Source organism: Bidens hawaiensis, unplaced genomic scaffold (assembly GCF_021521415.1).
Source record: "Bidens hawaiensis isolate Kalapana, Puna unplaced genomic scaffold, B.hawaiensis_p1.1 tig00006365_1, whole genome shotgun sequence".
In the NCBI taxonomy this organism is placed as follows: domain Eukaryota; kingdom Viridiplantae; phylum Streptophyta; class Magnoliopsida; order Asterales; family Asteraceae; genus Bidens; species Bidens hawaiensis.
In genome coordinates this window covers 561,378-573,656 of record NW_027491425.1, presented here as the reverse complement: position 1 = coordinate 573,656, position 12,279 = coordinate 561,378, and the positions used below count along the sequence as shown (strand labels likewise).

Sequence of the window (12,279 nt, the reverse complement as noted above, 5' to 3'; positions counted from 1 at the left end):
CAAATTAAAATGTTCAAATCAAATAAAGCTCAAACAAAGTTATAGCCCAAAACAAATAAAAACCATTTACTTTTTTTTCTTTTGTTTGAACGAGAAACATCAAATAGAAATATACTCAATAGAATCATCATTTTTTAAAAGTTCAAATCAAATAAAGCCTAGATAAAATTTATAGCCCAAAGCAAATAGAAACCATTAACCTTTTTTCATTTGTTTGAATGAGAAACATCTAATAAAAACAGTCTCAACAGAATCATCATTTTGAGGATGAAGTTTTTAATACGGCTTTGGATATGCAAATTCAAGAATTTGGAAATAGATTCAGTGAGGTCTCAATTAGTTTGTTAGAAATATGTCTGGTTTAAATCAAGATTCGTTTTCCAAGTTTGATGCGTTTAAGATAGTGGCATTTCGGAGATGTGTCCGAATGATTTTAGTAATGAAGAAAGGTGTATTTCGGGTGATCGTACGACTTTTTACCACACTTTAAAGGAAGATGATAACTTTGCAAAATTGGGTTGAATGTGTGACTTTACTCATGTAATTGTAGAAACTGGAAAGCACACCACCTTTTCTCTTGGTTTATCGAATATTGCAGCTAGCGTTGGTTTTACTGATTGCAATCGCCACCGTTGAAATATGTTTTTCTAAAATGAAGCTTATCAATACGGGTTTGCGCAAGGGAATGGGTGATGAGTATTTTAAGAATGTTTTAATTTGTGTTATTGAAAGAGAAGCATTTGATAGAGTAAAAGAAGTGGGTGTAATGGCTCGATTTCAAGCTTTTAAAAACCGCAGAGGAGAAATTTGCACCCCGTGTGTTTAAATATATTTATTATTGTATTTCTATTTTCGTTTCGTTTATAATGTATGAAATATGGTAAAAAAAAATTTGTACATTCCTCTCTGAAATTGATGCCTAGAAGCCATAAGGATACTCTAGTTAATAAGAACATCACAAATAGGTAATATATTTTTGCAAGGCTCTCCACCCAAAAACATTAATCTATTGGGGAATCCACTGATTCCAGACAATAATGTTTTTACTTGGGAGAGGATCGATCACGGGAGTAAATTCTTAAAAGAAGCAGCAGAAAAAAAAAGGGGGTGGGGAGAGTAATTAAACTTAGAAAACAATGATTGGAAAAAAGTTAACTTTCAGGATTTCTCATGACCGGCTATGAGCCTATGATATATCAATGGGAAAATTCTCAAAATATCCTTTTAAAAGAGAGAATTTCAAAATGTCAATTTTTCGAAGATTCCCAAAACATCCCCAGCAAAACATGTTGGCTTACTTGTATACACGCCGACGAGTTTTAAGAGCCAATAAAAAACAACCACGTGTTTACAGTTAGACGCCTAATGGTTTGAACTTGATTGTATAACCCCCGTCCACTGGCTTGAAATAAAGAGGTTCGTGTATAACCCTCGTGTTCGCTATATGCTATTAACATTGCTCAACAACCGTTGGTAACCTTCACTACTAATAGCTAGTTATGCTCGATACTTTATCATGCTTTGAATCACCAAAAAATCTCTCCCCGCAACAAACCATGTTCAAACAAAACCATGCCAGATGGTCACAAATGGTCGTCTACCTAAACTCATTTTAACTTTTTATTAGCTGATCTAAATTGAGGCGTTTTAGTACTTTCCGCATGATCCCAATACATAACTTCAGTATGTCTAAATCAACATATATAACAATTCTTTTACCAAAATACACTTGTGTTTTTGGGTTAGTGAAACACAAATGATACACGTAACGATGCTTAGTCACGCCTAGTTCAAAACCTGAATCAAGCCAAACAGCTAAACTGCTAAACCAACAAGAGTGTGAATTACATTCACTCATTGGCTATATAGTCATATATTAATCCATTTCATTTATATAAGATAGCCACTATAGATTATTATTATACTTTCTCCTACACTCTAAACTCCCATGTCCTAATTCAAGTTATAAAATAAAGCAATTAAACTTTCTATTTCTAAGACAAGTTCCAAAATAAATAGTACAATTCATATATCAAAACACAGCCATATTAGATAAGTAAACTTGATATGTATCTTCAAAAGTTTATAAAGCCATATATAAAAGCACTTCAAATTAATTTACTTGTAAAAACCTACATAAGAGATAAACAAGTGAAGATCAAACCTAAGACTTTAAACAACAAAGACCAAAATAGAACAACTCAAGCTCAAGCATAAAACTCTCAATACAGCTACAAAGTTGACGCTGACATACACAAATGACCAACAAAATTACAAAATTAAATGTCAACACATTTTTACAAGTTAACAAAAAGATAAGATAGAAGATAGGCTAATAGAAAAACGCATATAAAACATCAAATTCTCGTCGCGCATAAGTTAACCAAATCACAAGCGAATCATTGCAGCATACACAACGAAAAGAACATTGAAACAAATCATGAATCCAAACATAACAAAAGGAGCACAGAAACAAATCATAAATCCAAAGATGATATCAAAGATCCAAAACTTTAGTCTTTACAAAAGCATAACAAATGTCACCAGGATAACATTTTGTGATCTCGCCAAAAACAATAAATAAAAAGCTAGCATAACATAACAAAGATCAAAACAGCTTCCTTGATCAATCACCCTTCCTCCGGAAAGAGCATCCTTCGGTGAGTCTTGCACGACCACCAGTCGGCTGGCACAACACCGTTTGGCAGTTTCCACATACCACCACAGTTTGAGAATGGCTAAATACAGTTGTTCTGTACATCAAAGTAACACATTTAGTATAAATTACAATTCAAACTTTAATCGGGCGACAAGATTAGAGATTAGAAATACTTACATATTGAAGCAACCTTGGCACTTAACGTCCTGTTTAGATGCAATTGAACAAGGTTAGAACTTTAGAGTCTTAAGTATGCATGTAAACGAACTGAACGTTCAGTGAATGTTTGTAAAGACGTAAACTGTTGGGCAAGAAGTTTGTTTATGTTCTTTCCTTTAAATAAATGAACAAACACGAACAAAGAGTTTAATTCAATTATAAATAAACAAACACGAACAAAGACTACATTTGTTCAATTCTGTTAGTTACTTAGTAATGATATTGTTTTCATTAGAACTTTAGAGTTTAAGTAGCATTGTAAACGAACCAAACGTTCAATAAACTATTCGTAAACTGTTGGGGGGAAAGTTTGTTAATGTTCTTTCGTTAAATAAATTAACAAACATGTACAAAGAGTTTCATTGAAATAATTAACTAAACAAACACGAACAAAGGCTAAGTTTGTTCTCAATTGTCAATTGTGTTCGTTAGCGTTCGACAACGTGTTCATTTACGTCCTCTTTTAAATTAGTTAGAATTAGTTTGTTTGCGAAACGTTTTTATACTATCTTCATGATTTTTACAAATTTTATCGTATAAAATTTAAGCAGAATTACAAACTATAAAATAATAACATCTATTAGTTACATGTTTCCATTTCCTCAACGAACGACCACGAACAAGGCCTTGTTTATTCAGTACGCTTACAGCACTAATTATAAGATATAATATAACAAAAACAGAATTAAAGTGAAAAATTACCATGAAGAAGGAGTTTGGAGACTGAACAAGACGCTTGAGCTTGTGCTTCCTCTTCTCCAACTCAGCTGGAGGATTCAGCAGATCAACATCGTTAGGCAAAACCTGCAGATCAATTGCATCAGTCAACGGCCGGTAGAATATAAACCAAATCAAATCGCGTTACTGACCATATTGATTAGAGATTTGTAGACTGATGGCGGTCTTGATGCAGCTGTTCACAAAACCCCTAGGTAACGATAGCTGTAGAAGCGTTTTATATATCTGCCTATGGAGTGAGTGACAGCCGCTGGATATTGTTATGTAATATCAGCCGTTGGATCTAGGGCGAGCCCGGTCCAGAAACTAGTTTATTGTGGTTCGGTGGATTACAACTTGGGCCGCGAACCCGACTACTTTTCTCTCAATACAGGCCCGTTTGTTTCTTCCCTTCTTTTTCTTTTTTTTTTTAAATACGTATAATCTGCATTTATATTTTACTAGTTTTAGAGCCCGTGTCACACACGAGATAATTAAAATTATAAAATTATAAGTAAAACAAATAATTATATAGCGGTGTATGAAAAAAAATGTATTACATCTATGCATGTATCTATACAATGTGTACATAAATTGATTTTCGGTGTCATATATGTATAATTGAAAGAATTTTGTTTATGAACCAATTTCGAAAATAAGACTTCTCATACGATAGTAGTTCTAACCACTCAGCCTAAATACAAAAGAGACGTTATCATTATTGATATATTTATCAATTTACCACCCATCAAAAGAAAGTATAACATGAAATTGTAACAATGGATGTTTATGAAAAAGAGTTTGATAAGTTTCAGAGGGCTTTTCAACTTTGTCATAATAACAACGTAAAAAATTATATGTTAACCCATTCAATTTTGTAAATATTTTGTTTCATTTGCGCATAGTTTTGCATGGCATGCTTCCCATGCAACACTCTGATCATCATTGAAGGAAAAAATTAATGTTGACATAAATATTTCAAATTTGATAAAAGTTAGAAGTATTGATAGACATAGGGATGCCATGTCGAAAGTGTTCGCAATCTTTTTTTAAATTTTAATAGTTAGAGGGAAAAATAGTCAATTTGCAAATCCCGAACCTTTTGATTATTTCAAAAAATGCCCTTAAAAATAAATTTGAAACCCGAATCATGTTTAAAATTCTAACTTTCATACTTTTGACATTTTAAAGTCACACTTTGAACCCATAACAAATTTGACGATAAATCTATTTTGCATTCTCTAACTTTTAAAAATACTCAACATTTTCATTTTTGACCCGTAACAAATTTTGAACTTAATGTAGTTAACTTGTACCAAACAATCTATTTACCAACTTTGACCCATAAAATCAAATTTAAGTTCCACAAAAAACCCGAAACAATTTTCATTTGAGAAACATGATTTGTTGTTGATTTTTGAAATTCACCAAGTATTTTGAAATATATAGTAAAATAATATGTTAATATTTATATTTATAAAAATATACAGATATTATATAAATATAGTGTAAAAAGAAAGTAAATAATTATTAATTTATTACATATATTATGGTATATTTAGTTTTGGAGGGAAAAAAATTGTGAGAATTAACCAAAACATGACAAGTGTCAACATTTATTTTACTTTATTAAAATATAGGTAGATATGCTCAATTCAATTTTTTATTAAACTATTACATTGAAATAGAAGGCAAGCGACCAACAAGCTACACTGCTATCCCTTTTCAGATAGCAAAAGCAAGTCTTAAAGAAACCGGCTTTAAAGTAGTGGTGTGAATTTCGGGGTTTTATAAAGAAACTAGGTATGGTTAACGAAGTAAATAGCTAGGTACGGTGGAAATGGGTGGTGTTCATACCCATATACAATTAGAATACACAGTCCTATATGACCCGGGTACGGAAAACATTAGAAATTGCAATATTGGGTGCCACCATGGGGTACTAAAGAAACACTAAGTGACCCCGGCAGATTACGGATAATCTTAGGGTTAAGTAGATGTTTCCCACGAGGATTAGGTCCGGCAAAGATGGTTATTCTTCTGATGACCTGCAAAACAGACACCGTGAGCTCGTCACTGAGAAGGGGGGGGTACCTCCTTGTGACCACCCTCCGGCGTGAGAATCAGACTAGATTGCTCTGAATATAAGTGTATATTAAGAGAAATAGCTAGAGTAGATAAGGTAATATCAGATGATATGTGATAGTATAAGATGATGATACCGTTCCAAGGTGTTGGAGTATTTATAGCCTAAGGTAGGTTTCCAAGCAGGTACAACCAGCTGTATAATATTCCTTTTCTACCAACTGTGGGCTACGCACGTGCCGTGCTGGTGGTTGGTGGGTAGGCAGCGGTTGATAGTGACATGGCCGGCTGTGTACTATTCCTTTTCCACCAACTGCAGGCTATGTATGTGCCACGATGAGGGTTGGTGAGTAGGCAGCGGCTGATAGTGACATTTTGTACTAGAGCGTGCTCCTCCTCGTACTGTTGTCAGTGAGCTGTCACCCTGTGATGGGCTGCTTTGGTCGGATCTTGTCTATTTTGTCCATACCTTGGCAGGTATAGTACAAAAGATCCTCCAGAAGCGTACGGACTGGCTCATTTGGGCTGGAGTATTCCCGCCTTGCTCATTCCTTCTTCAGGTGACATTACTGAATTATTGAGAGTTAGTGTCTTGTGCGGGTAGCCTTACTATTAGTGCGGGTAGCCTTCCCTGATGGCTTGTATCCGCAGCTGCGGGAACAGGCGGGGTACTTCACCATTGGGAGGCTTTTCCTGCGGGAACAGCTGGCGTACTGCGCGTAAGGTCTTCATCTCTCTGAGCATGGTGGGTCCTGCGGAACCAGTTGGTCTTTGCGCAGACGTCCCTCTTCAAGGTGAGTCTTGCGGGTCCAACTGGGCTCTGCTGGGACCTACCTCTTCAAGTCCCCCCAGTCCAATGTTCTTCTCATGGATTGTTAATAAGTGAGGTGAACTTTTGGACTTAAGCAAGGGGTTTTAAAAGGGTTTTTAGTTTTAAGGTTTTCCGTGGGGATTCTTCCCGCGGTTTTCCTAATGTCACGTGCAGAAATTCCCGACTTTTCTGCTTGATCTTTGGGTATGATGCGGGTAGGTGTGTAACCTCCTCGCAAGTCAGGAGCGTTGAGTTTCACTTGTGTAGATTCTCCACGAGGTTTTGGTAGTTTTAGACATAGTGATCAATTATGTTAAACAACCAATTCCATCTTTGAGCTTCAAACAATCTAGTTCTCAACGTTCCCGCTATGCGGGGATGTTATTTCCCTTTCCACAAGCATGGCCCAGAAGATCCTTCTTGGTTTCAATTCCCTGCAAGTGCTAAGTATGTGAAGGGGTTTCGCCTTGACACTGTACCCGCACTCGTCTTATAGTTTCTTGATTTCCAAGGTATTCTTGGCTTCAATTCCCTGCAAGTGCTAAGTATGTGAAGGGTTTCGCCTTGACACTGTACCCGCACCTGTCTTACGGTTTCTTGGTTACCAAGGTATCTTGTTAGCTTCGATTCCCTGCAAGTGCTAAGTATGTGAAGGGTTTCGCCTTGACACTGTACCCACATTCGTCTTATGGTTTCTCGCTTTCCAAGGTAAGGGGGTATATTCCCTCTTATTTTTGAATCTTTGAATCTTTTTGAATCTTTTTGAAATTCGAAGAGTTGGTGAAAGGATAAGAACAGTCCAAACTGTTGAAGGGACGTTAGCGTCGTCCGATGGTTTCTTCTGACAGTTTCAGGACGTGCAGGAAGTTATGGCGACGTGACAGTATATGGTCATTCCAGACGCTTTTTCAGGCGCGTGGGCGCGAGTTTTCGGGCGCGTGGGCGCGAATTTTACGGCATGCGTCCTGTCGACAGCTGTTGCCAGCTTGTTTTCCACGTGTCATCGTCTCATTGCGCCTGCGCTTTTTCTCTCCGCATTAAATTAGTTTAACTTAGCAATTTCTTGAGTACTTTGGATAAGTTAACCTTTCAACGTGGCAGATAATAGGTTAAAGTTTTGCTTCCTCTTTCGTGATTGTGAGGGTAAGACCGTCACTTTCACTTAGTAGGATGGCTAAACTTTACCTATATCTGACCTGCGTGAAGGTTTTCCTCATCTTTTCCTTAGAAATTTTCTAAGTGTTTTGAATAAGTTAACCTTTCGACGCGTGGTTGTCAATAGGTTAATGTTCAGTTTCCTCTATCATGATTGTGCGGGTAGGACCGTCACTTTCATTTAGTGGGATGACCAAACTCACCCTAACTGACCTGCGTGAAGGTTTTCCTCATCTTTTTAGAAATTTTTACCGTTTATTGTGTTTATGCGGGTTTTGCCGCCTTCCACACGCAACAACTTACTTTCCCACTTATTTATGCGATGAATACCGGCATATCAGTGTTTTGAATAAGTTAACCTTTCGACGCGTGGTTGTCAATAGGTTAATGTTCAGTTTCCTCTATCATGATTGTGCAGGTAGGACCGTCACTTTCATTTTGTGGGATGACCAAACTTCACCCATAACTGACCTGCGTGAAGGTTTTCCTCATCTTTTTAGAAATTTTTACCGTTTTTTGTGTTTATGCGGGTTTTGCCGCCTTCCACACGCAACGACTTACTTTCCCACTTATTTATGCGGTGAATACCGGCATATCAGTGTTTTGAATAAGTTAACCTTTCGACGCGTGGTTGTCAATAGGTTAATGTTCAGTTTCCTCTATCATGATTGTGCGGGTAGGACCGTTACTTTCATTTAGTGGGATGACCAAACTTCACCTATAACTGACCTGCGTGAAGGTTTTCCTCATATTTTCCTTAGAAATTTTTACCGTTTTTTGTGTTTATGCGGGTTTTGCCGCCTTCCACACGCAGCGACTTACTTCCCCACTTATTTATGCGGTGAATATCGGCATATCAGTGTGGTCAGATCATAAGTATAAATGTAAGACCATCAACGTCAATGTGATAAGGAGAATCATTTCCATTAGAAGTGGCTCTAAGCCTTTTCTTTACAAGTTTGGAATTGATCTACATGCAGCCTGTGTAATTGAGCTCCCTTCCATGTTCTTGGGATGGGGGTGTCATCGAGCCTTTCGAGCCGATATGCACCTGGTTCGGAATCTCGTTTACGCAGTATGTAGTCTCCAACATTGAAGCTGCAGTTTCATCCGTGTTTTCCCCAACTGGGGTTCTACACGCATTAGCCTGCTTAGCGTCCATTACGCCACGAGGTGAGTGAGTTTCCCATCTCTGACGAATTCTTCGACGACATCCTTCAAGGATACGCATTCCTCCGTGGTGTGGCCTTTTGTCCCGTGGAAGTCACAGGACTTGCTCTGATCAGCGTTGTGACGCTGTCGGATTATTGGAGCCTTTGGCCATGGGAGCCTCTCGGTGGCAAGTATTTCGGTGACGCTTTTGGTGAGTGGCGTCCATCTGGAATTCCGGTTCGACGATTGCATGTTGTCCTTTCCGCCTAAGAGAGGGCGAGAGCTGGATGAGGTGTCAAAGTTTACCCTTGACTGCCAAATACCAAGCTTCCTCTTTTTGTTTTGTCGGGCGGTATGAACGTTATTTTCTCTCGTCCTCTGGGTGTAGAGGTTTGTGCTCTGGGAAGATCTCTACCCAGTTGCTTCTCCGTTTCCGCAAAGCGTTTAGCTGCTGTCATGATGGCATCCCACGTGGATGGCATGACGTCTTTACCCGTCAACGTGCGGATAAGCTCTGGGTATTCGGCGCCCTGGATGAAAGCGGCGCGAACAAGATCTTCGCTTATGGTGCCCAGACTCAGCTTCTTCGAGTTGAAGCGAGTGATGAAGTCTAGTAAAGATTCATCCTCCTCTCTAACGCAGTTGAGGATCGTCCACTACTCTTCAGTATATTTTCTCTGTTGACTGAAGTGCTGGCTGAACTTGTGTTGGAAGTCTGCCCAATCGTAGATGTGGTGAACCGGTAGACGGTCAAACCACGCTCTGGCTGTCCCAACAAGTGTCATTTGGAACATGTAACACCACGTGGGTTCCGTCCAGTTGCTGACGGTTGCCCCCGCTATGAATCTGTTCAAGTGATCGTCTGGGTCGGATATACCATCATAAGCGCCGATGTTGGACATCTGTTTGGCACTCTTCGGGGCGATTGCTTCCGCAATGTCCCTTGCAAACTTGGACGTTCCCGCATTTGCAACAGTTGGTCTAAAGGTTTTGGAGAAGTCACGTGGGTTTCCCCCCGCGTTCCTTGGTTTGAAGGTTTCTCCAAAATTCCTTCTCGGTTGGAAGTCCGTTTCCTTGCGCTTCCCTTTCGCCCTATGACGAGGGTTTGCGTCACTGTCGGACTCCTCCCAATCATCGTCCAAGTACTCGCACTCATTGCTCATGTTGAGCTGTTGTCGAGTGCTTCCGAATTCGTCAGCCTGTTGGAGTGAACGTAAGCGTTCATCCAACTCAGCTTGGAATTCCTTCTGATGTGCTTCCGCCCACGCTTTAACTTGATCAAGTGTTTGGCGGGGGAGCCTCGTCTGTTGTCTCTCCAACTGGGTATCGGTGAATCCCAGTGAAGGATTGTTTACTGCACTTGCCCCGGCTTGGGTAAACGGGGTAGTGTTCGTAAAAATTGTGTACTCGCCGGTGTTCCCCCCAGTAGCTGGGGTTGTAGTTACCGGAGTTTCTTGGTCACTCGTTGGCCTTGGCATCGGAGTAACCTTAACCATCTTTCCAGAGGTTTTGAAAAAATTGAGAAAATTAGTTCTAGCTTTTATGCACGGATGGCGCCAATGAAGAAACACTAAGTGACCCCGGCAGATTACGGATAATCTTAGGGTTAAGTAGATGTTTCCCACGAGGGTTAGGTCCGGCAAAGATGGTTATTCTTCTGATGACCTGCAAAACAGACACCGTGAGCTCGTCACTGAGAAGGGGGGGGTACCTCCTTGTGACCACCCTCCGGCGTGAGAATCAGACTAGATTGCTCTGAATATAAGTGTATATTAAGAGAAATAGCTAGAGTAGATAACGTAATATCAGATGATATGTGATAGTATAAGATGATGATACCGTTCCAAGGTGTTGGAGTATTTATAGCCGAAGGTAGGTTTCCAAGCAGGTACAGCCAGCTGTATAATATTCCTTTTCTACCAACTGTGGGCTACGCACGTGCCGTGCTGGTGGTTGGTGGGTAGGCAGCGGCTGATAGTGACATGGCCGGCTGTGTACTATTCCTTTTCCACCAACTGCAGGCTATGTACGTGCCACGATGAGGGTTGGTGAGTAGGCAGCGGCTGATAGTGACATTTTGTACTAGAGCGTGCTCCTCCTCGTACTGTTGTCAGTGAGCTGTCACCCTGTGATGGGTTGCTTTGGTCAGATCTTGTCTATTTTGTCCATACCTTGGCAGGTATAGTACAAAAGATCCTCCAGAAGCGTACGGACTGGCTCATTTGGGCGGGAGTATTCACGCCTTGCTCATTCCTTCTTCAGGTGACATTACTGAATTATTGAGAGTTAGTGCCTTGTGCGTGTAGCCTTACTATTAGTGTGGGTAGCCTTCCCTGATGGCTTGTATCCGCAGCTGGGGGAACAGGCGGGGTACTTCACCATTGGGAGGCTTTTCCTGCGGGAACAGCTGGCGTACTGCGCGTAAGGTCTTCATCTCTCTGAGCATGGTGGGTCCTGCGGAACCAGTTGGTCTTTGCGCAGACGTCCCTCTTCAAGGTGAGTCTTGCGGGTCTAACTGGGCTCTGCTGGAACCTACCTCTTCAGGTACGAAACTTGGTATGTGTACAAACCTGACGTGGTAAAAAAATATATGTATTGGTTCTCTCATGTCAAATGTTGTGTAGTTGTGCACCGTTAATTGGCCATGATTACTCAAAGAATAAACACAAACACTAATTTAAACTCAACATTACACTATCTATCTACTTGTAATGCATATATCGTGTGCCTCTTAAAAACCCAAACAATTATAAAATTGTATGTAATTATTATATTATTATAGTAGTAATTTTTTCAATTTCCAAGAAGGCACTTGGTTGTAATTTGCTAGTGGAGATCGTTATGTTTTCGCTTGGAATAATTTTATGCCAAAAAAAAAGTGTGAAAAAATAGAAAGAATTCTTTAAAACTATAGTAGTTATAGCTAAAAGGTTCTATGTTCCGTTTGTGATGAAGAGATTGAAACAGCCGAACACTAATTCGTCTAATGTCAACTGGCACAATTGATATGAAGTATCATAACCATTTGGTGCTAAGTCCCGACTATTTACGCATTTTCGACTAGGGATTTATTGGAGCTTCATAAGTTTTTTTCTTTGCCTAAAGAAAAAACAAAAGTGTTCGCGAGTCGAGCCCCGAGTCGAGCCAGTGTGTTTTCGAGCTCGGGCTCGAAATTAAAAGGTGTAACTTAGTTATGCTCTAGCTTGATTTTGAAATTAAACGAGCTTAAGATCGAGCCAACGAGCCGAGCCAGAGTCGATTTTGGCTCGGTTACAAAAATGATCCAAATCAACTCAGGATGTTTCAAATCAACTTTTTATTGCTAGTTTTAATGGAGCTTTTTCCAAACAAACCACGTGTAAGAGCTTCTTAGACTCGAGATTTTTAAACAGCTTTGTATTCGCAGTTTCACTGCAATCCAACGGCAGTAATCCTCGCAAACACGTCACTCCGATCAATCAAACTTATTATTCCGGCAAAC

General features: G+C 39.6%; 1 protein-coding gene across 1 annotated transcript; it reads right to left on the bottom strand.

The window, feature by feature from the left end:
* Positions 1-2,469: 2,469 nt before the first annotated feature.
* LOC143632093 (small ribosomal subunit protein eS27y-like) lies at positions 2,470-3,785 on the bottom strand. The gene is made up of 4 exons (XM_077100676.1): positions 3,748-3,785; positions 3,581-3,682; positions 2,837-2,865; positions 2,470-2,753 (listed from the first exon to the last, which is right to left on the bottom strand). The coding sequence occupies exons 1-4, from the start codon at positions 3,748-3,750 to the stop codon at positions 2,627-2,629; spliced, it is 261 nt and encodes an 86-aa protein (XP_076956791.1). The 5' UTR covers positions 3,751-3,785; the 3' UTR covers positions 2,470-2,626.
* Positions 3,786-12,279: the final 8,494 nt, after the last annotated feature.